This window comes from Crotalus tigris, unplaced genomic scaffold, assembly GCF_016545835.1.
Source record: "Crotalus tigris isolate CLP2741 ecotype Arizona unplaced genomic scaffold, ASM1654583v1 scf7180000021643.52994198:917841, whole genome shotgun sequence".
NCBI lineage: Eukaryota > Metazoa > Chordata > Lepidosauria > Squamata > Viperidae > Crotalus > Crotalus tigris.
Genome location: NW_024098611.1, coordinates 870443 through 894870, shown reverse-complemented (window position 1 = coordinate 894870; position 24428 = coordinate 870443). Strand labels below are relative to the sequence as shown.

The following is a 24428-nucleotide window of genomic DNA, read 5'->3' as shown; positions in this document are numbered from 1 at the left end:
TTTGAAAGCCAATCGAATTAGCCTCTATTCAAGAGAGTCTATTCTATTGGCTTTCAAAAGCCAATAGAATAAAAGGGAGTAGCACAGCTAAGGAAAAGGGGGGGAAAATGGCGGACTGCGTTGTTTGGCGACCCCTGTGAAATGGTCGTTCAACCCCAAATGGGGTCCCGACCCACAGGTTGAGAACCGCTGCTCTACACAAGGCTGGTCCTTAACACAACCCAGTGTTTGTGTATATGTGTGTGGGGGGGAGGAACAGCTTTGCCTCCAGCAGTTGTGGGTGCTCCAACACTGGAGGTTTTCAAGAAGAGACTGGACGGCCATTTGTCAGAAATGCTAGAGGGTCTCCTGCCTCAGCAGGAGGGGCTGGACTAGAGGACCTCCAAGGTCCCTTCCAACTGTGTTCTGTTCTCCAAAGCACCAGAAGGCACGACGAGAAGCAATGAATGGAAGCTAGTCAAGAAGAGAAGCAACCTGGAACTAAAGAGGAATTTCCTGACAGTGAGAACAATTAACCAGTGGAACCACCTGCCTCCAGAAGCCATGAATGCTCCAACACTGGAAGCTTTTAAGAAGAGACTGGACAGCCATTTGTCTGAAATGGTATAGGGTTTCCTGCCTGAGCAGGGACTGGACTACTAGAAGACCTGACTGGAACAGAGCTAGAAGGGACCATGGAGGTCTTCTAGTCCAGCCCTCTGAAGCAGGAGAACCTAAACCATTTCAAACAAGTGACTGTCTAGTCCAGGGGTGTCAAACTGCCGGCCAGCAGGCCGGACGCATCACAAGGAAATGGCACCCACCCCATCGCTGGCAATGGGGGAGAAGTCCCGATACGTCGCACGACATCACATGACGTCGCAAGTGTGACATGTCTGGTCTAGTCTCTTCTTAAAGACCTCCAGTGACGGAGCGCCCACGATTTCTGAGGGCAACTTCTGTTCCACTGGTTGATTGTCCTCATTGTCAGGAAGTGTCTCCTTAATTCCAGGTTGCTTCTCTCTTTGGTCAGTTTCCATCCGTTGCTTCTCGTCCTGCCCTCTGGGGCTTTGGAGAATAGGTTGACTTCTTCTTCTTGGGGGAAGCCCCTCAGATGCTGAAATACTGCCGAGGTCCCTTCCAACTCGGATATTCTGGTGAGCCAGAAGGTCAGTTGGAGAACTGCCCAGGACCCCCAGCTGCGTTGCTTGGAATCTGGTCTAAAATGTGAAGGTTTGGGGCTGAGGCGAGAGCTTCGTAACTGCTCGTTCTGGTGACCTCTGTGTCCTCTCCCATCTCCTGGCCTCCAGAAAGGTTGAGTCTACTCCCATCGCCACCCCTTCCAACACTTCTTGAAAGGACCAGTGCTTCAAGGCTAGTGGAGGATCCCCCTGGCATCCCATCGTTTTGGGTGCGAATCTCCACCTTGGCTACCCGTCAAGAGACAAGGGAAGACTTCTGGCCGGAAGTGTCCTCCAGCATCCTCACCTCAGGATGGATTTCAAGAGGAATTCGTGGATGTTTGCAAACTGAGGATCCTGTTTGATCCTTGGGGGACTTGTCAGACCCAGCTGGGAAGAGTTGTGTGTCTTACACACCTGTGTGTGCATTCCCCGTTCTTAGGTTCGTTCGCGTCATTCAGGAATCCACCCTACGCCTCTCCCTCGAATAACCATCATTTGTTTGGTGACTGTTTGAAGTTACAACCGCGCTGAAAAATGGGCTTACGGCCATTTTGCATGCTTCGCGGCTGTTGCAGCGTCCCCAGGGTCACGTGATCAAAATTGGGATGGTTGGCAACGGAGATCCCCTTTGGCGACCTTCCGACAAGCAAAGTCAACCCAGATTCGCTGAACAAGCGTGTGACTTAACAGCTGCAGTGATTCACATCTCAACGGTGGGAAGGAAGGTCGTAAAATGGGGCAAAACGTTCACTTAACAACTGTCCCGCTCAGTAATGGAAGTGATAAAACTCAATTGTGGACGTAAGTCAAGGACTTCCCATATCAGTGTCAGCTTCTCACACTCAGAATCAGCTGGTTGAAGGCTGGACTAGAAGACCTCCAATGTCCCTTCCATCTCTGTTCTGTTCCATTCTGTTCTGTTCTATATTTTATTCTATTCTGTATTTCTATTCTATTCTATTCTTTCTCTACTCTTCTCTATTCTTTCTCTCTTCTCTTTCTATTCATTCTCTCTTCTCTTCTCTTCTATTCTATTCTGTATTTCTATTCTATTCTATTCTATATTTTCTATTCTAATCTAATCTATTTTACAATATTCTACATTCTATTCTATTCTATATTTTCTATTCTATTCTACAGTCTATTCTATTCTACAGTCTGTCTATTCTATTCTGTTCTATTCTACTATTCTAATCTAATCTATTCTACAATCTATTCTACATTCTATTCTATTCTATTCTATTCTATTCTATTTTGTTCTCTTCCTTGAATGGCCCAACTAACTGCTATCTTGGAACTCACTGACTAAATGGACTAAGGTGGCATCTACACTTTTTGAACCCCTGTTGGGGTGTTTGGGGGGGGGGAAGGGCAGTATGGAAGTTGTTGCCTAGTAAGGCTGCCTTTTGCAATTGACTGATGGCAAATGTGTCAATGCCAATGGGATGACTATTGGTACGTACTTGCCTTTGCCACAGTCTTTCTGTTTCTGTTTGTATGTTATCTTTTGCAATTATTATTGTTATTATTATTATCATTATCATTATCAATTATCAATCATGAATCATGAATCATGAATCATGAACCATGAATTATCAATCATTAATATTAATCATCAATCATCAATCATCAATTATTAATGGTTGATTATTAATGATTAATTATTAGCTATTAATTGCTAACTATTAACTATTAACTATTAATTGCTAACTATTAGCTATTAACTTTTAATTATTAATGATTAATTGCTAACTATTAACTATTAATTGCTAACTATTAACTATTATCAATCATCAATCATCAATTATTGTACTTCATCCAAAGGGAGTCGAAGGTCTTTCTTTCCCAAGGGATGAGACCGGGGAGGGTCTGACACAGCCCTTCTTCAACCCCAATACAGATAGATACCCCTTGAGTTACAACCCACCCTTGGGTCCAAAGTTTGGGTCGCTAAGTGAGGCCATGGTTAAGGGGGTCTGGCCCCGTTTTTACGACTTTTCTCGCCGCGTCCCAAGGATGCTTCTTCACGAGGACTTCCTTGTCTTTCCTCCGAAGACAAAAAGAACAAGAACGAGGAAACAGGAAAGTCCGCGTTGCCTCGTGAACAAGCAGCTCTGGGAGAACGGTGACCCGCAGGACGGTGCATCCCCAGAGCCATTTTTCTCGGCAGCGTCGTTAAATGAATTGCTGGGGCGCTTCAGTGAGTAGCCCAGTTGTTAAGGGACTCTGGCTTCCCCGTGGACTTTGCTCGCCAGAAGGGGACCCCAGGATCCCAGGGAACACGGCCACCGTCACAAAGACGAGTCGCTTGCCCGGCGTCTGAATTTGGATCACCTGACCCCGGGGCAGAGATTGCAGCGGTTGTGAAGATGACGACGGTCAGAAGTTCCCTTTTTTCCAGGGCCGTTGTAACTTTAAAAGGAGTCTGTTGTAAGTCGCGGAGGACGGGCACAAGCCTGAGAGTTTGCATCTACTCACGTCCCCAAAAATGAATTCGGCGTCATCTGGAGTGTTTGTGACGTTGATGAGGCTCGGAAAAGGCACCGGATTTTTACTCAGCACACCTGGAAGAGAAGAAACAGCCGCTGGATCCATCTCTCTCTCTCTTTTATATATATATATATGTAGGTTTTTGGGTTTTCTCCTGCATAAAATTGGAAGTGTCTTGGCGACGTTTCGACGAAGTCCCATTCGTCATCTTCAGGCTGGTGTTTTCAGCTTCGTGCTTCGAAATAGCTAAGACCACACATTGCTCCTCGAGGCACGAAGCTGAAAGCACCAGCCTGAAGATGACGAATGGGACTTCGTCGAAACGTCGCCAAGACACTTCCAATTTTACGTGGGAGAAAACCCGAACAACCAAAGACCTACATATATATATATATCTATATATATATATATATATATATATATATATATATATATATATATGTTTTCTGAGGTTTATATATATGTATATATATATATATATATGTATATATATATATATGTATATATATATATATGTATATGTATAAATAGACATTTTTATGGATTTTCTTTTCCATACATCTGTTAATTTTCCAATCCACCAGCTGTCTGGGGTTAGCGATGCTCATACATATTTGATTCCTAATCCTTCATTCTTTCCGTTAACCAACCATAAAAGAAGCCCCAGACTTGGTAGTCATCTGTGTCATCTTTATCTTTCAGTCTCGCCGTTCATCTGTCCATCTCCGAGGTCCCTTCCAACTCTGCGGTTCTGGGGTTCTGGAAGGGTCTCCTGCCTTAGCAGTGAGTTGGACTGGATGGCCTCCAAAGTCCCTTCCAAGTCTGCGATTCTGGAAGGGTCTCCTGCCTGAGCAGGCGATTGGACTAGATGACCTCCGAGATCCCTTCCAACTCTGTTATTTTGTAATTCTGTAAGGGTCTCCTGCCTGAGCAGGGGGTTGGTCTAGATGACCTCCAAGATCCCTTCCATCTCCTGCATTTTGATTCTACACAGGATAGTCTTGTGGCTAGGAAAACGAAAGGGAGAGGTTGGAAGGCTGAATGAACCTTGAAATGATCAGAGTTGAACTCCAGGCTGTGGGCAGAGTTTGCCTGCAATGCCACATCTGAGCACTGCACCACCAGGGCTCAGAGGAAGGAAAAGGAAAAAGAAGAGGAAGAGAAGGAGGGAGGGAGGGAGGGAGGGAGGAAGGAAGGAAGGAAGGAAGGAAGGAATGAAGGAAGGAAGGAAGGAAGGGAGGAAGGGAGGGAACGAGGAAGGGAGGAAGGAAGGGAGGGAGGAAGGAGGAAGGGAGGAAAGAAGGGAGAGAGGGAGGAAGGAAGGGAGGGAGGGAGGGAGCAAGGGAGGGAGGGAGGAAAAAGCAGTGAAACAGGAGGGAGGAAAGAATGGATAGAGAGAGGAAAGGGAAGGGAGAAAGGAAAGAAGGAACGGGAAGAAGGAAAGAAGGAAGTAAAGGGGAAGGAGAAAAGGAGGGAGGGGGAAAGGAAGGAGAAAAGGAAGGAAGGAAATGGGAGGAAGGAAGGGATGGAGAGAGGGAAGAGAGGAATGGTTCCCCCCCCCACCCGGGAGCTACCACAACCTGCCCACCCGACAAGCCCTTACCATTCATGTTTGGGATCCCAGCGTCCATGACGGTTTCCATGTATTTCTTTGCTGCTGAGACCTACAATAGCGAGAAGGAAGGAGTCAAAAGTGGAGCAAGAGGACATCGGGAAAGAGTGCAGAGAAGAGCAACAAAGATGATCAGGAGACTGGAGGCTAAAACATAAGGAACGGTTGCTGGAATTGGGTAGGTCTAGTTTAACGAAGAGAAGGGGGGACATGATAGCAGGGTTTCAGTATCTCAGGGGCTGCCCCAAAGGAGAGGGAGTCAAGCTCTTTTCCAAAGTGCCTGAAGGCAGGACAAGAAGCAATGGATGGGAACTAACCAAAGAGAGAAGCAACCTGGAACTAAGGAGGAATTTCCTGACAGAACAATTAACTAGTCCTTCAGAAGTTTTGAATGCTCCAACACTAGAGGTTTTTAGGAAGAGACTGGACAGCCATTTGTCTGAAATGGTATAAGGTTTCCTGCCTGAGCAGGGAGTTGGACTAGATGACCTCCAAGGTCCCTTCCAACTTTATTATTATTATTATGGATCATCGCACAGTCAGCCAGATGTTCAGACTGGATTTGGCATTTTGTCTACCTATCGAGTCCTTTCCCAGGACCTGGGATAGGCAGATGTGGATGTTTGATGGTATTACAGGTATCGTCGCAGGATGGAAGCAGTTCCTAATAAGGCCGCCTTTTGCAATTGACTAATAGCGAATTGGTCAATGCCAATGGTGTTCAAGTGGTGCTCCAGTTGTTTTGGGATTGCACCCAAGGAGCCTATTACTATTGGTACTACCCTTGCTTGCTTTTGCCACAGTCTTTCTATTTCTATTTGTAGGTCTTTGTATTTTGTGATCTTCTCCAGTTCTTTCTCGTCTATTCTGCTGTCTCCAGGCACTGCCACATCCACTATCCAGACTTTTTTATCTTTCTTATGAACAATTGTTAAGTCTGGGGTATTATTATTGTTGTTGTTGTTGTTGTTGTTGTTGTTAATTCCCATGACTGCAGCAGTGGGGCTAGAATTTCCCCCCCAAAATAGGGAAATTTTAGCATCCAAAAGTTGGGATCGGGGCCTGTTTAATCCTCGGAGAGCAGCCTATAGTAGCCAGAGAGTAGAGGGCCCTGGTTTCCTGACCCTTTTTTTGAAATTGGGGGCTGCTGGAGAACAAGCCAATGGATCATCAAACAAATCAAGCAATGGATAAAAAAAGAGGAATAAAATCCAGGTAAGTCCTTGACTTACGACCACAATTCAGTGCAACATTTCTTTCGCTAAGCGAGACACTTGGTCCCAAATTTGGATCGTGGGACTTTGGAGAGGCGGTGTGTGTGTGTGTGTGTGGTGGGCTGGACTAGATGTCCTCCAAGACACTTCCAACTCTGTAATTCTATGATTCGGTAAGGGTCTCCTGCTTCGGCAGAGGGACAGACTAGATGACCTCCAAGGTCCCTTCCAGCTCTGCTATTCAATGATTCTGTAAGGGTCTGCTGCTTGAGTTTGAGGTTGGACTAGACGACCTCCAGGGTCTCTTCCCGCTTTGTTATTTTATGATCCTAAATGAGCCCTATTTTATGACTTTCCTTACCTCCGTTGTTAACTGAAACCACTGCAGTTGATAAGCGAGTCACCCGGTCCTTAAGTGAATCCGGTTCCCCCCCCCAGTGGACTTTCCTTGTTGGAAAGTCGCAAAAAGGGATCGCATGACTCCCAAAATGCTGAGACCGTCATAAATACGAGTCAGTCGTCAAGCGTCCGAATTTTGACCATGTCCTCAACAGGGAGGTCATAAATGTGAAAAACGGTCCTGGTTCGGGTTTGGTTTTTTTTGTTTTGTTTTGTTTTGTTTTTGCAAATTTGAACGGTCACTAAACAAACTGTCGTAAGTCAAGGACTCCTTTTAGTTTGTTGACATCTGTATGGAATAAACTGGATATTTCTCGTCACGCTGTCCTTCAGAGTTCCCAGCTACGCAGAGGATGCTTGCATCTCTTTGCAAATGTCTAATAATAATAATAATAATAAAGTGGGAAGGGACCTCGGAGGTCATCTAGTCCAACCCCCTGCTCAGGCAGGAAACCCTATATACCATTTCAGACCAACAATTCAGGAGGGAGCAAAAGGACTCATTCAGTTATGAATTTGTCTCCCGGTCTCGGCCCAAAGTAACGCATCCCCCCTGGGGTGGATAAGGCCCCTCTTAAATGTGTGACACCCCCCCCCCCCAGTATCCTAAAAGGGCTTTGGGCTTACATCTCCAGCAGGGGAAGAAATCTCCGTTGTCCTGTAAGAAGGAGAAGAAGGAGGAGAGAAGGTCAATATTTTGCATTTTTCGCCACGTCCCCCTCAGTGGTCTTGCCTTCCCCAGCGACGGACAAACCAGCATCCGTTTGCTTCCAGACAGATCTAGGAGTCATGGTCAGAAAGGCCCAGATGACAGCCAGAAGGGGAGTGGGGGTGGTGACAGAAGCTCCCTCTGGAATTGATGTGCCAACATCCTGGCCTTTTGACAAAATCCTGTGGGACACACGCACACACACACACACACACAGACACACACACACATGCACACACACCACCACCACCACCACCACCACCACCATCATGCTTGCTTTCAGAACACTGGAGGCTCCCATGATTGGGTTATCCTCTTGATTCAACTGCCCCAAATTCCTCCAAAGATGAAGAAGATGGAAAGAGAGGGAGGGAGGGGAGGGAAGAGAAGGGAAGGGAGGAAGGAAAGAAGGGGAAGGGAAGAAAAGGAAGGAAAGAAGGGGAAGGGAAGAGAAGGGAAGAGAGGAAGGAAGGGGAATGGAAGGGAAGGAAAGGGAAGGAAGGAGGGAGGGAGGGAGGAAGGGAAGGGAAGGGAGGAAGGAAGGGGAAAGAGGAAGGGAGGGAAGGGAAGGAAGGAAGGGGAAGGGAAGGGAAGGAGGGAGGGAGGAAGGAAGGGGAAGGGAAGGGAAGGGAAGGGAAGGAAGGAGGGAGGGAGGAAGGGAAGAGGAGGGAGGGAGGAAGGAAGGGGAGGGAATGGGAGGAGGAAGGGGAAGGGGAAGGAGGAAGGAAGGAAGGGGGGGAATGAAAGGGAAGAAGGAGGAGGGAGGGAGGAAGGAAGGGAAGGGGAAGGAAGGGAATGAGAGGGGAAGGGAGGAGAAGGAGGGAGGAGGAAGGGGAAGGAAGGTGGGAGGGAAGGGGGAAGGGGAAGGGAAGGGAAGGGAAGGGAAGGGGAGGGAGGAGGGAGGGAGGAAGGAAGGGGGAAGGAAGGAAAAAGAGGGAAGGAGGAAGGAAAGGAAGGGAGGGAACGGAAGGGAAGGAGGGAGGAGGAAGGCAGGCAGGGTGACGGAAGGAGAAGGAGGGGAGGAAGGGAAGGGAGGGAAGGAGGAAGGGGAAGGGGAAGGGAAGGGAATGGAAGGGAAGGACAGGAGAAGGGAGGGCGAAGAAGAAGGAAGGAGGGAGGGAGGAAGGAAGGAAGGGGACAATGGGAAGGGGAAGGGGAAGGGAAGGGAAGGGAAGGGAAGGAGGAGGGCGGGAGGGAGGAAGGGCAAGAAGGGAAGGGAACGGAAGGAAGGAGGAGGGGGAAGGAAGCAAGGGGAAGGGAAGGGAAGGGAATGGAAGGGAAGGAAGGAGGGAGGGAGGGAGGGAGGAAGGGAAGAAGGAGGGGGAGGAAGGAAGGGGGAGGGAGGAAGGGGAGGAAGGAAGGGGGAGAAGGAAGGAAATGGGAAGGAAGGAAGGAAGGAGGGAGGGAGAAGGGGGGAAGGAAGGAGGGAGGAAGGGGGGGAAAGGAAGGGAAGGAGGGTAGGGAAGGGAGGGAGGGAGGAAGGAAGGAAAAAAAAAAAAAAGGGGGGGGAAAAGGGGAAGGGATAGGTAGGAGGAAGGGAAGGGGGAGAAGGAAGGAAGGAAGGAGGGAAGGAAAGGAAGGGAACGAAGGAAGGAGGGAGGGAGGAAGGTAAGGAGGAGGAAGGAAGGAAGGAAGAAGAAGGGGGAAGGGAAGGGAAGGAGGGAGGGAGGAAGGAAGGAAAGGGAACGGAAGGAGGGGAGGGAGGAGAGGGAAGGGAACGGAAAAGGAAGGGGAAGGGAGGAAGGAAGGAAGGGAAGGGAAGGGAAGGAGGGAAGGAGGAGAGGGTAGGGAGGGAAGGGAAGGGAGAAGGAAGGGAAGGGAAGGGAGAAAGGGGATGGAGGAAGGGAAGGGGAATGGAAGGAGGGAGGGAGGGAGGAAGGGAAGGGAAGGGGAACCGAAGGAGGGAGGAAGGGAAGGGAAGGGAAGGAAAAGAAGGAGGGAGGAAGGAAGGAAGGGAGGGAGGGAGGGAGGGAAGGAAAGAAAGAAGGGGAAGGGAAGGGAGGAAGGAAGGAAGGGGAAGGGAAGGGAATGGAAGGGAAGGGAAGGAAGGAGGGAGGGAGGAAGGGAAGAAGGGAAGGGGGAGGAGGAAGGAAGGAAGGGGAAGGGAAGGGAGGAAGGGAAGGAAGGAGAAGGGAAGGGGAAGGAGGGAGGGAGGAAGGGGAGGAAGGAAGGGGAAGGAAGGAAGGAAGGAAGGAGGAAGGGAAGGGAGAAATGAAGGAAGGAAGGAAGGGAGGAGGGAGGGAAGGGAAGGGAAGGAGGAGGGAGGGAGGGAGGGAGGGAGGGAGGGAGGAAGGAAGGGAAGGGAACGGAAGGGAAGGGAAAGGAAGGGAAGAGAAGGGAAGGGAAGGGAGGAAGGAAGGGGAAGGAGGAAGGAAGGAAGGGAACGGAAGGAAGGGGAAGGGAAGGAGGGAGGGAGGGAGGGAGGAAGGGAGGAAGGAAGGAAGGAAGGGGAACGGAAGGAGGGAGGGAGGGAGAGAGGGAGGGAGGGAGGAAGGGAAGGGAAGGGAGGAAGGAGGCTTGTGTGGTGGTTCTGTCAGATGAAACTCTCCCCAAGAACTTGGAGGCATTGTTTCCCTTAAAGCAGTGATGGCGAACCTTTCAGAGACCGAGTGCCCAAACTACAACCCCAAACCCACTTATTTATCACCGGGTGCCAGGTGGGCGTGGCCCACTGGGTGGGTGTGGCTATAGTGGTCGTGGCAGGCTGGGTGTGGCCAAGGTGGGCGTGGCCACCTCGATGTTGCTCGTGGGGAGGGACACCTGTGGGGCTGGGCAACGTTGGGGGAGATCCAGGGGGTCTCTGGCAGGTGGGGCGGTGGGCAGGAGGCTCGTCCTGTGGGGTGAGGGGAGGCGCGGCGAGGCGAGGCAGGGCGGGGGTGCCATTGTCGCAGGGCAAGGCAAGGCTGGGGCCGGGGCGGCTGCTGCCCGACACCATCGGCCCCCACACACAGAGGCCAGCGAGCTCACGGGGGGCCGACGGTGTCCGTCAGCAGCCACAGCCTGCCGGCCCCTCGACCGGCGCATTCTGGGGCTCCACAGACCTCCGCCAGCAGTTCAGAGAAGCCGCCTCTGAGCTGGACGGACGGCCGACAGCTGAGGAGGCGATGCGGTGGGTCGTGCCCGGGAAAAGGAGAGCAGGCGAGGCCAGGAGGGTTGAGATGGGGGGGAGGGAAACCAGCTGTGCTGGGATGCATCCGGCCACGTGGGACCTCGGCGAGTTAGCGGGCGGCTGGTTGAAAGGGGACGGTTGCCATCTCCGGGGCATGGCGCGCATGCCGACAGAGAGGGCTCTGAGTGCCGCCTCCGGCATGCGTGCCATAGGTTCGCCACCACTGCTTTAAAGAATCTTTACTCAAGCCCAAAATCTGACTTCTCCTCCCCTCCGTGGCATAGTATCAAAGCACAATTCCCTCCTGCAATTCACGGTCATCGATCACATTCTCCAGTGAGTTTGAACTGCAGGCTTTCCGCCCAGTCCTTTCTCCCGCCATGCCTTCACCGTCTCTTAGTACGATATGGTTCTGTCTAACTAACTCCCATCACGTCCCTCTCTAAATTCTAAGAGCAAAGCATCAGAAAGAAAGAGGTTGTGTCGCCATTGTCCAAGCAAGAGCGTCCAACGGGAGCGGCATTGACAGCCTGCACGGAGAATAACCGATCCGGAAGAGGCATCCGGGCTCAGTTTAAAGCTCATTTGGGGAAGCAGCCTGCAGCTCTGAGCAGCCCCCTGCCCCATCCAGCCCCCCCCCAGGTCACCTGCTTCGGGTAGGGGTCTCGGGAGGAAGGAGAGGGTGTACCTGCACGACCCGGCTTTCAGCGAGATGGCCAACAGTTCCTGTTTGATGGAAACAAGGGCGCTGCATTCGTGGACCTGCCAGGGAGAGAAGAGGAAGAAGGCGGCGGAGGGCCTGAGAGGTCTAGCAAGGTCTCCCGTCCAGGAGGAGACTTACATTTCCTTTCCTTCCCTTCCTTCCTTCCCTCCTTCTTTCTTCCCTCCCTTTCGCCTTCGCTTCTTCTTTCTCCTGATCTTCCTCATCTTCCTGCCTCCCTTCCTTCTTCTTTTGTCCTTCTTCCTTCCTTCTTTCCTTGCTTCCTTTCCTTTCTTCTTCTCCACTTTCCCTTCTTCCTCCCTCCTTCCCTTCTTCTTTCCACCTCGTCTTCTTCTTCCCTCCCTCCTTCTTTCTTTCCTTCCTTCCTTCGTTCTTCCTTCCTTCCTTCCTCCTTTCTTCCCTCCCTTCCTTCCTCCCTCCCTCCCTCCCTTCCCACTTTCCCTTCTTCCTCCCTCCCTCCCTCCTTCTTTTTTCCTTCCTTCTTCCTTCCTTCCCTTCCACTTCCCCTTCTAACTTCCCTCCTTCCCTCCCTTTCACCTGACCTTCTTCCTTCTCCTCATCTTCCTCATATTCCTGCCTCCCTTTCTTTCCTTCCTTCCTTCCCTTCCACTTCCCCTTCTAACTTCCTTCCCTCCCTTTCACCTTCCCTTCTTCCTTCTCCTCATCTTCCTGCCTCCCTTCCTTCTTCTTTCATCCTTCTTCCTTCCTCCTTTCCTTTCTTCCTTTCCACTTTCCCTTCCTCCCTCCCTCCTTTCTTTCCTTCCTTCCTTCCTTCTTTCTTTCTTCCTTCCTTCCTTCCTCCCTCCCTCCCTCCCTTCCTTCCTACCCACTTTCCCTTCTTCCTCCCTCCCTCCCTTCTTTTTCCTTCCTTCCTCCCTCCCTCCTTCCCTCCCTCCCTTCGTTCCCTTCTTCCTCCCTCCCTCGTTCCCTCCCTTCCCACTTTCCCTTCCTCCCTCCCTCCCTCCTTCTTTCCTTCATTCCTTCCTCCCTCCCTCCCTCCCTTCCTTCCCACTTTCCCTTCCTCCCTCCCTCCCTTCTTCTCTTTCCTTCCTTCCTTCCTCCCTCCCCCCCCTTCTTTCCCTTCCCCCTCCCTTCCCCCACTTTTCCCTCCCTCCTTCTTTTCCTTTCTTCCTTCCTTCCTTCTCTTCCTCCCTCCTTTTTCCTTCTTCCTCCCTCCCTCCCTGCTTCTCTTTCCTTCCTTCCTTCTTTCTTCCTTCCTTCCCTCCTTCCTTCCTTCCCACTTTCCTTTCTTCCTCTCTTCCTTCTTCTCTTTCCTTCCTTCCTTCCTTCCTTCCTCCCTCCCTCCCTCCCTTCCTTCCTTCCCACTTTCCCTTCTTCGTTGTTTCTTGCTTCCCTTCCTCCCCCTCTCCCTTTCACTTTCCCTCCTTCTTTTCCTTTCTTTCTTCTCCCCTCCCTCCTTCTTCCCTTTCCTTCTTATTCCCTTCCTTCCTTCCTTCCTTCCTCCTCACCTTCCCTTCCTACTAAGTTGCTCTAGGGTAGAAAAGTTCTCCTCTGCCCTCAGAAATTAATTCTCATTGTGGTGGTTTTAATTACCTCCATCTGCTTCTACGTAACATTTCTCCAGATTTGCATTTTCAAACCATCCTTTTTTTCCCCTGGCTCTGGACTTAGCTAAGTTCTCAGGCTTTGGACAGCTTTCTAGGCTAAACAACGTTATTACAAGCACAACATTTCAGGCCGTAAACATCCTCAAGATGAGGTTCAGGGTCTGGGCACTCCCTCACTGAAGGTTTTCAAGAAGAGACTGGACAGCCACTTGTGTGAGATGGTATAGGTTCTCCTGCTTGAGCAGGGGGATGGACTAGAGGACCTCTAAGGTCCCTTCCAGTTGTCAGAATCCAATTATATTTCATCTTTAAATTATCAAATATAGAAACTCCCAATTCTGCCTTCTCTGGATTCTGCCATAAGAGGGAGAGAAGGGGGAGAACAAAGGGGCTTTATGGCCCTCACTTCCTTCTTTACACTTCAAAGAGCTGAATGCTGAATGTGTGTTTATTGTAACCTCGAAGCGTTAACATACCAAAGGAGGGTAGTTGCCTTTCATGTAGTTATCTGAAGTCCCCATGCAGACGGAAGAAAGAAGAAAGGGGGTGGAATTGTGATACTTGAAACTATCACTGGAAGGGGGGTTGATGGGTGGGACTACTGGGGAACCCCTTAAAACCTTGAATGGAAGAGCTTGAACCCCAAGTCCTGTCTAGCATGCCTGCAACCATTTTCTCTTAATAAAGGATTCCTGTTGGAAGAATTATTCCAAGAGTTCTGTCTTCTTAAGATGCAAAGTGGGGTGGGTCCTTACACCAGTTCTATTCTGTTCTGTTCTGTTCTATATTCTATTGTGTTCTACATTCTATTCTATTATGTTCTATATTCTATTCTATGTTCTATTCTATGTTCTATTCTATTCTATTCTGTTCTATATTCTATATTCTATTCTATTATGTTCTATATTCTATTCTATTATGTTCTATATTCTATTCTATTATGTTCTATATTCTATTCTATGTTCAATATTCTATTCTATTCTGTTCTGTTCTATATTCTATATTCTATTCTATTATGTTCTATTTTCTATTCTATGTCCTATATTCTATTCTATTATGTTCTATATTCTATTCTATGTTCTATATTCTATTCTATGTTCTATATTCTATATTCTATTTATTCTATGTTGTATTCTATTCTAGATTCTATTCTATTCTAGATTCTATTCTAGGTTCTATTCTATTCTGTTTTAGGTTCTATTCTATTCTATTTATTCAATATTCTATATTTTATATTCTATTCTATATTCTATTATGTTCTATATTCTATTCTATGTTCTATTTATTCTATGTTCTATTCTATTCTATGTTCTGTTCTATTCTATTTATTCTATGTTCTATTCTATCCCATTATTCTATTGTATTCTGTTCTGTTCTGTTCTGTTCTATTCACCCGCACAAACGGGTGGCCCTCCTGGCTGGCTATTTCTGGAGCTGTGGGCTCAGTTCCTCCAGACTGGGGAACCATCCTTGGGAGAGAGTTAAACAGACACCCCCTAATTCTCTCTCTAGGCCCCTGAAAGTCTTCGTGACGCAGCCTTGATGGAGAGATACACTTGGGTGTGTTCAAACTGGGCCACAATTCATGCCTGCCTTAACAGGAGTTTCTTCACATAAAGATTAATTCTGGAAGGTGAGGATGTGTAAGCAGATTAAGACTTTTGGCCTCTGGTCAAGGGGTGCAGATGAAAAGAAGATTTACCATCTGGATGGAGAGCAGCTCGTTGCCACGTTTAACATCCAAGAACGAAGCCTGGATACGAGTTGTTATAGTGTGGCCAGTAGACGACATGGAAACCAGGGGGTATTCTCTGTGAGTAAGTTGAATTTTCAGCTTTTTCCCAGCAGGCAGACCAGCCTGGATAAAATGGAGGGGGAAAAAAAAAACATTTAAACCCAGAACATGAACAATGACCGCACAACAAGGGGAAGACCCCACCTGACGCTCATCTTGTCCTTCCTGTCTATCTATTTATCATCTATATCTATCTATCTATCTATCTATCTATCTATCTATCTATCTATTTATATTTATATCTATCTCTATCACCTATCATCTATTTCTTATCTATCTATCTATCTATCTATCTATCTATCTATCTATCTATCTATCTATCTATCTATATCTGTTATCTATATATCTCTGTATCTATCTATCTATCTCAGTGGTTCTCAACCTGTGGGTCGGGACCCCATTTGGGGTCGAACGACCATTTCATGGGGGTCGCCAAACAAGGCTGTCCGCCATTTTTTCCCCCTTTTCTTTGGCCATGACCCTGGCACCCGGTGATGTATAAGTGGTTGGGAGTCACCACAACATGGGGAACTGTATTATGGGGTCGCGGCATTAGAAAGGTTGAGAACCACTGATCTATCTATTTGTATCTATCTATCTATCTATCTGTATCTATCTATCTATCTATTTGTATCTATCTATCTATCTATCTATCTACCTATCTGTCTGTCTGTTATCTATATATCTCTGTATCTCTATATATCTATCATCTATCTATCATATCTATCATTATCTATCTATTTGTATCTATCTGTATCTATCTCTATCTATCTATCTATCTATCTATCTATCTATCTATCTATCTTTGTATCTATCTGTATCTATCTATCTATGTATCTATCCATATCTATCTATCTATGTATCTATCTATATCTATATCTGTTTATATTTATATCTCTATCTCAATCTATCACCTATCATCTATTTCCTATCTATCTATCTATATTTATCATCTAATCTATCATTATCTATTATCTATCTATCTGTATCTATCTATCTTATATCTGTCTGTCTGTCTGTCTATCTACTGTATCTATCATCTATATTTATCTATCATTATCCATTATCTATATATCTATCTGTATCCATCTATCTATCTGTCTGTCTGTCTGTCTATCTATCTATCTATCTGTCTGTCTGTCTGTCTATCTATCTATCTGTCTGTCTGTCTGTCTATCTATCTATCTATCTATCTATCTATCTATCTATCCATCTATCTATCTGTATCTATCCGTATCTATCTATCTATGTATCTATCTATATCTATATCTATCTGTTTATATTTATATCTCTATCTCAATCTTTCACCTATCATCTATTTCCTATCTATCTATCTATCTATCTATCTCTATTTATCATCTAATCTATCTATCATTATCTATTATCTATCTGTATCTATCTATCTTATATCTGTCTGTCTATCTATCAGTCTACTGTATCTATCATCTATATTTATCTATCATTATCTATCATCTATATATCTATCTGTATCCATCTATCTGTCTGTCTATCTATCTATCTATCTATCTATCCATCCATCTATCTATCTATCCATCTATCCATCTATCTATCTATCTATCCATCTATCCATCTATCTATCTATCTGTTTCCCATAAAACTAACTCCTTCCTTGATCTAGGAATAAAATCTGCTGCGGAATCCCTGCCCAGATCAGATCTGCTTCTGCACACAGAATGTTTCAGCAGCTCCAAGAGAGAAGAAGTTCTCATTTCTCAGGAGGACCTCCTGGACAGCCAAGCCAGCTGCTTAGCTGAGGCCACCCACCACGATCCCAAAAGCAGGAGGAACTTACGCCTGGCAGCATTTTTCTGAGCTGGTCGGAGGTCGGGACGGAACCCTAAGCAAAAGAGAGAGAGACGAAAAAAAGGAGATAAATACATCAGTAGCAAAAAGCAGGCAAGAATTGCAAGCAATGACCTTGAACCCCATGGAAGGCAAGGCTTATTTCACATAATAATCAACCAGGAACAAAGTGACCTCGGCAACTGGGTGTCACCGACGCACCCGTTCAATTTCCTCAAAATCTGGATGGGTGAAAGACCTGCCGTTACAGGCAGTCCTCGACTTATGACACAGTTCAGCCCAAGATCTCTGTTGGTAAATGAGACATTTGCTAAGGGAGCTTTGCCCCATTTTACTCCCTTTCTCGCCACCATTGTTAAGCAAATCGCTGCAGCTGTCAAATTAGTAACCCGGTCGTTAAGTGAATCTGGCTCCCTCCCTTGACTTTGCTTGTCAGACGGTCACAGAAGGGGATCACGGCACCCGCTCCGGGATGCTGCAAAACCGTCATGAATAGGGGTCAGTTGCTGAGCGCCTGAATTTTGACCCTTGGGAGGCTGCAACGGTCGCAAGGGTGAAAAAGGATCCTCAGTGCCATTGCAACTTCAAACGGTCACTGAGCGAACTGCTGTGAGCCGAGGATTGCCTGCATTAGTAAAGGTAAAATCTTCATTTCAGGGTTCCACCAGGAACTTAATCTTAATCTTAATCTCTCTGAATTAAAAGGAACCAGAGTCCATTGGTGGCCCTTAGAGTGGATCCCTCTGGTCTCAGGGCGGAGAAGGGTTGGCTGGAAACGTTTCCATACTCTTGTCTGCCAATCCTTCCTCCCTCCCTTCCTTCCCCCCTCCCTCCCTCCCTCCTTCCTTCCTCCCTTCCTCCCTTCCTCCTTTCCTTCCTTCCCTCCCTCCCTCCCTTCCTCTCTCCCTTCCTTCTCCCCTCCCTCCCTCCCTCCTTCCTCCCTTCCTCCCTCTCTCCCTTCCTTCCCCCCTCCCTCCCTCCCTCCCTCCTTCCTCCCTTCCTCCCTTTCTCCCTCCCTTCCTCCCTCCCTCCCTCCCTCCATTCTTCCCTTTCCTTCCTTCCTTCTTTTCTTCCTTCCTTCTTCCCTGAAGATCAAACTTCCTCCCTCCCTCCCTTTCTCCCTTCCTGCATTTCTTCCTCCCTCCTTTTTTCCTCCTTCCTCCCTCCCTCCCTCCCTCCTTCCTTCCCTTCTCTTCCCTTCCTCTTCCTTCCTTCATTCCTTCCTTCTCTCCTGAAAATCCAACTTCCTCCCTCCCTCCTTCCTTCCCTTCCCTTCCCCTTCCTTCCTTCCTTCGTTCCTTCCTTCGTTCCTTCCTTCCTTCCTTCCTTCCTTCCTTCCTTCCTTCCTTCCTTCCTTCTCTCCTGAAGATCCAACTTCCTCCCTCCCTCCTTCCCTTCCTTTCTGGTTTGGTCTCCTGAAGCCCAAAGGGAGACTCAACCTCCCAACAGCCCAAGGCTGGGAGGGGGCTGCCCCACACCAGGGAACCCGGCGGGGCCCTTTCCATCCAGAATGCGCGAAGGGCTCCTTCCGTCACCTTCACTTTGGTGAGCAGGGTTATGAGGTGCTCCTGGTACAAGATCATCAGAGCATCGATCGCACTGGAGGGCAGAAAGAAAGAAGCCGTTTTCCCTTCTTTGGTGGGCAGGTCGTCGGGGAGCGGATCACATTTGAACGGTATTGCTTCCCCGTTTTTCTTTTCTATTTTAATCTGGACAAAGGAAGCACAAAGACCAGCGTCATGGTTTCAAAAGCAACTGAAACGCCCCCAAGGACACCCCGGATCGGACGGGGGCCGGGCTTGTCCCCAACGTGGCCCTGGTCCTGGACATCCCCTCCCTCCTTCCAGTTTCATCCTGGGCACCGGCCCTCCACCTCAGACCAAAGTCCGCCGGGCAGTCCTACGTTGGTGGCTGGTAAAGGAGCCAGAATCTCATCCCTGCGCAAGTCTGTTTATTGCCTCTCTACCTCTTGCCACGGAGAGTAAGCTTCGGGGTAGGGGGAGTAGGTTTTGGGACACCGGCTTGTGGCTAGGGAACATTTGACCCGGTGCCTTTGATGGTCTGGCTTCCACAATCCCGAGACCATCTAACACAGGGGGAGGCGACCTTGGCTCTTTTATGACTGGTGGACTTCAACTCCCAGAATTCCTGAGCCAGCCATACTGAGAGGAAAGGGAGAGGTTTCCAAGCTGAGCCAGGCTGGCTCGGGAATTCTGGGAGTTGAAGTCCACGAGTCATGAGGGGGCCATAGTTTCCCCATGCTGGCTCAGGAATTCTGGGAGTTGAAGTCCACGAGTCATGAGGGGGCCATAGTTCCCCCATGCAGGCTCAGGAATTCTGGGAGTTGAAGTCCACCAGTCATGAGGGGGCCATAGTTTCCCCATGCTGGCTCAGGAATTCTGGGAGTTGAAGTCCACCAGTCATGAGGGGGCCATAGTTCCCCCATGCTGGCTCAGGAATTCTGGGAGTTGAAGTCCACCAGTCATGAGGGGGCCATAGTTCCCCCATGCAGGCTCAGGAATTCTGGGAGTTGAAGTCCACCAGTCATGAGGGGGCCATAATTCCCCCATGCTGGCTCAGGAATTCTGGGAGTTGAAATCCACGAGTCATGAGGGGGCCATAGTTCCCCCATGCTGGCTCAGGAATTCTGGGAGTTGAAGTCCACCAGTCATGAGGGGGCCATAGTTCCCCCATGTTGGCTCAGGAATTCTGGGAGTTGAAGTCCACCAGTCATAAAAGGGCCAGGTTTGAAGACCCCTGGTTTAAATATTTAAATATTTTTCCTCACGGTCACATGATCAAAATTCAGGCATTAGGGCAGGGGTAGACAACCTTGGCTGTTTTATGACTGGTGGACTTCAACTCCCACAATTCCTGAGCCAGCATGTGGGAACAATGGCCCCCTCATGACTTCTGGACTTCAACTCCCACAATTCCTCAGCCAGCATGGGGAAACTGTAGCACTTTCATGACTTGTGGACTTCAACTCCCAGAATTCCTGAGCCAGCATGGGGGAACTATGGCCCCCTCATGACTCGTGGATTTCAACTCCCAGAATTCCTGAGCCAGCATGGGGGAACTATGCCCCCCCCCATGACTGGTGGACTTCAACTCCCAGAATGGAATGGAATGGAACGGAACGGAACGGAACAGAATAGAATAGAATGGAAAATATCTTTTTAAAGAAATGTATACAAACTATGTTTCCATTTCGTGAGGCTCTTAGCCTAAATAAAAACAAGTATGATACATGTAGATATTATTTTTAAAAATATTATCCTTCCAGGTGTTGGAGGTTTTTAAGAAAAGATTGGACAGCCATTTGTCTGAAATGGTATGCCTTCTCCTGCTTGAGCAGGGGGTTGGACTAGAAGACCTCCATGGTCCCTTCCAATTTTGCTTGTCTAGGGAGGTTCTTAGTCACCCAGGTCACAGTTGTCCCAAGAGGGCTTTTTCAAGAGGCCACTGGACTTTCTTGTTTTTCTTTGAAGACCTTTCGCTTCTCATCCCAGAAGCTTCCTCAGCTCTGACTGGATGGTGGGAGACAGGGAAGGGACCCAGGGCAGAAGACATCCTGCAGCCAAGAAGGCTCCACACCCATTTGCACCCCTCAGGTGACCCTGAGGACAGAGGTGAACCTCCAGGTGGCCTCAAGGACTCTCCAAAAGAAGGCAAAGGACCGGCTGTCTGCAAGGAGTATAAATCCTTCCCTTCCCCACCATTCGGTCAGAACCTGAGGAAGCTTCTGGGATGAGAAGCGAAACATCTTCAAAGGAAACGTCTGTGGAGATTCTCAGCCGTCCAGTTCCTGGTTGTCCCAAATTTGCTTTTTCAGGAGGCACCTGGACTTCCTTGTGTTTCTTTGAAGAAGTTTCGCTTCTTCTCCCAGAAGCTTCTTCAGGTTCTGACTGGATGGTGGGGAAAGGGAAGGATTTATACTCCTTGCAGAAAGCTGGTCCTTTGCCTCCTTTCAGAGGGTTGTTGGTGCTATTTGGACACAGATAAACCTCCAGGTGGCCTCAAGGACTCTTCAAAAGAAGGCAAAGGACCGGCTGTCTGCAAGGAGTATAAATCCTCCCATTCCCCACCACCCAGTCAGAACCTGAAGAAGCTTCTGGGATGAGAAGCGAAAGGTCTTCAAAGGAAAAACAAGAAAGTCCAGTGGCCTCCTGAACAGAGCACCTTTAATTCTTCCAGCTCTGCTATCTTATAATCTGTTCTTCTCTCCTTCTGTTATGATTCCTGGTCTATCGAGAAGCTGAACCGTGAGACAGGATGAAGCCGATCAACGTCCACCTTCCCTTCTCCACAATTAAGCCGTGAAACCTGATGTCTCAAGGTACCAACCACAACGTTTCAGGAGATAAACAGAATGACAGAGTGGGAAGGGACCTTGGAGGTCTTCTAGTCCAACCCCCTGCTCAAGCGGGAAGACCCTTACACCATCTAATCCCTTCTTGAACATCTCCAGTGACGGAGCACCTTCAACTTCTGGAGGCCAGGCCTTCCACTGGTGAATTATTCTAATTATCATTTGTCTTTTTTTTTTTATCTTGCCAGATGAAGTGTATAGTGTTTGCTGACTTTTGGGAAGAGCTGGTTGACCTGATTGGGGAAAAGATACTCCTAGTGCCCCCTGGTAAAAAAAAAAAAAAACTGGGGTTGTGTTTAAAATGTTTAAAAATATGTCAGATAGATGTTGGAAATGTAAACATAACTCAGGCACATATTATCATATTTGGGGGACATGCGGTAAAGCAGTGTTTCCCAAACTTGACAATTTTAAGGCATGTGGACTTCAACTCCCAGAATTCCACAGCCAGCAATGCTGGCTGTGGAATTCTGGGATTTGAAGTCCACATGCCTTAAAATTGTCAAGTTTGGGAAATACTGCGGTAAAGCAAAGGCTTATTGGAAAAAGATACATGTTTGGTTAGAAAAAATGTTGGGAGAACACGTGGAATTTAAACCTGAACTTTTTCTATTAGGAGGTATAATGCCAGAAAAGACTAATAAACAAAGTTTATATTTGGCTTTACACGTCATAACAGCAGCAAGGATAAACTTTGCGCAACATTGGAAGAATGAAGGAGTTTCCACCAGAGGAAGAAGTAATTAAAAAAATATTGGAATGCGCAGAGATGGACAGATTAACGATGAGATTGAAAGATAAAGAAGAAACAGAATACCACCAAATCTGGGAGTTATTCTACAAATGGCTAGAGGAAAGAATCAAGGATTAGGAATTGATTATGTATTAGCGTTTTTGAATCCAGACAGCACGCGGGTTGAAAAATTAACGCATGTATGTAAGAAAAAAACTAATAAAATCCTCATTAAAAAAAACTGGGGTTGTGATAAATAACATATCCATCCACTCTTACCTTGAGAATAAAGCTGATGTGAGTTGCGTAGACAACCGGTTTTTCTGCCACTTCGTACACAATATAGCCAATATTCCCTATAGGTTTCTTTGCTATGAAAGATACACATTGCATTAAAATATGGTTCCATCAAGCAGTTTCTCCAGCCAGATATAACTCCTGGGCTTCCCAAAAGACCCTATGGCAGTGGTTCTCAACCTTTTTAATGCCGCGACCCCCAACCGGTCGTAAGTCGAGGACTACTCAACCGGTCGTAAGTCGAGGACTACTCAACTGGTGCAGCACCGTTTGCAGAATGGGCCTTTTGGCGGGCTCAGCAGGGCAGAGATAGCCTGGACAATTCCTATTGGCTTTTGAAAGCCAATAAAATTAGACTCTATTCAAGAGAGTCTATTCTATTGGCTTTCAAAAGCCAATAGAATAAAAGGGAGTAGCACAGCTAAGGAAAAGGGGGGAAAAAATGGCGGACTGTGTTGTTTGGCGACCCCCGTGAAATGGTCGTTCGACCCCAAATGGGGTCCCAACCCACAGGTGGAGAACCACTGCCCTATGGTATTTCTGCCAGTGAGAACTCAGCTAAAAACACAAATTGGTGTTTGCAAGACTATAGGGCAACCAGGTCCACGCTAGCTATAAATCGTGGCTTGTAAACCACTGTGGCAGGATTCACACAAGACACTAAGCCAAATCACCAGAAGCTGAGTGTTGGGTGACTTTAGCCCAGGGGTCCTCAAGCTTGGCCCTTTTATGACTTGTGGACTTCAGCTCCCAGGATTCCTTGTGCCTGGCTGAGGAATTCTGGGAGTTGAGGTCCACAAGTCATAAAAGGCTCATAGTTCCCTCACTCTGGCTGAGGAATTCTGGGAGTTGAAGTCCACTAGTCATAAAAGGGTCCTAGTTCCCTCACGCTGGCAGAGGAATTCTGGGAGTTGAAGTCCACAAGTCATGAAAGGGCCAAGTTTGAAGACTCCTGCTTTAGCCAATACAGGTAGTTTTCAATTTTCAAACAGTTCGTTTAGTGACCTTTCAAAGTTACAACAGTGCTGGAAAGAGGGCCATATGATCATTTTCCACACTTACAACCGTGGCAGCATCCCCGTGGTCATGTGATTAAAATTCAGACACACGGCAAAGGACTCATATTTATGACCTTCCGACCAGCAAAATTAATGGAGAAGCCAGATTCACTTAACAACTGCGTGACACACTGCACTCTGCTTGGGATTTTAGTTCTTGATCATTTATCCGACCTTCCTAAAGGTTGACTGGATCCAACACTCTTATTTCACCTTAGAGGACATCCCAAGTGGGATAACCTGACCCCCACCAATTGTCCATGGAGAATTCTCCATCCTCCAGGTCCTGGTTGTCCCAAAGGGACTTTTTCAAGAGTCAACTGGACTGTCTTGTTTTTTTTCTTTGAAGACGTTTCGCTTCTCATCCCAGAAGCTTCTTCAGGTTCTGACTGGATGGTGGGGAAGGGAAGGATTTATACTCCTGGTCACTTGCCTTCTTTTAGAGGGTCCTTGAGGCCACTTGGAGGTTGACCTGTGTCTCTCTAAAAGAAGGCAAAGGACCAGCTGTCTGCAAGGAGTATAAATCCTTCCCTTCCCCATCATCCAGTCAGAACCTGAAGAAGCTTCTCGGATCAGAAACGAAACGTCTTCAAAGAAAAAACAAGACAGTCCAGTTGCCTCCTGAAAAAAGCCCCTTTGGGACCCCCACCCCAATTGCAAAGAGAAAAGGTCAACTAAAGAACTGACTTGGGGGAGCGGGGTCTTCAGATTCTCTCCTCCCCAAAGAAGTAGGAAAAACTCAAAATTCAGACTTTGGGGTGCTAGCATATCCCCAAACTGTCTCTTGTAGCCCTCCAGAAGGTCAAGGCATCAGACCCAGCTTTGGTCACCTGTTCCTTTCTTACGTTCTACCTTCAGGTCCGAGACGATGGGGCCCCCTGGGCTGTCACGATGAGAAAGAACAGCTAAACCCCAGCTAAACTCCCTTAAATTCCAAAAAGAAACGATCCGGCTGCTTGGGGAAGCGAAAGTAAAAGCTGTACCTCCTCAAGATGCTGCCTCAAGGTCACCCAGCTGGAAAAAGCAGGGGGCCGCACCCCAAACTGGGCTTGGACTGACCCGTTAGGAAAGCATCTTTCCCGAACCCGATTGGTTACACTGGGAAGGGGCAACGGGAGACCGTTAAGGGAGGGAAGAATAGAATTCATGGATTTCGGTGCGCGATTCTCAGTTCTGGTTTTGCACTATTACGATGCGCTTGATCCCTAATAAGTTCTACCTTTCTCAACGAATGGAGGTTTGAGTTGTGGCAGGCCTGACAGAAACGAAGACACTCACCCAGGATTTTGTAAAATGATTCCTTTAGTTTTGTCATCATCAAGTCAGCCGCTGGGCACAACTGGAAAGCAAGGGATCCAGAAAAG

The 24428-nt window shown here is 47.8% G+C and overlaps 1 protein-coding gene across 1 annotated transcript in view; it reads right to left on the bottom strand.

Moving 5' to 3' along the window:
* Window positions 1–24428, bottom strand: part of LOC120296868 (BPI fold-containing family B member 6-like) — a 36900-nt gene that overhangs the window by 715 nt on the left and 11757 nt on the right. Inside the window, exons 7-15 of the mRNA XM_039318898.1 lie at window positions 24343–24403; window positions 21989–22080; window positions 18140–18313; window positions 16594–16638; window positions 14688–14843; window positions 11385–11458; window positions 7506–7536; window positions 5257–5317; window positions 3642–3727 (exon numbers count right to left, since the gene is read on the bottom strand). Of these exons, the coding sequence (XP_039174832.1) occupies window positions 3642–3727; window positions 5257–5317; window positions 7506–7536; window positions 11385–11458; window positions 14688–14843; window positions 16594–16638; window positions 18140–18313; window positions 21989–22080; window positions 24343–24403 (780 nt within the window). The remainder of the gene's footprint in view (window positions 1–3641; window positions 3728–5256; window positions 5318–7505; window positions 7537–11384; window positions 11459–14687; window positions 14844–16593; window positions 16639–18139; window positions 18314–21988; window positions 22081–24342; window positions 24404–24428) is intronic.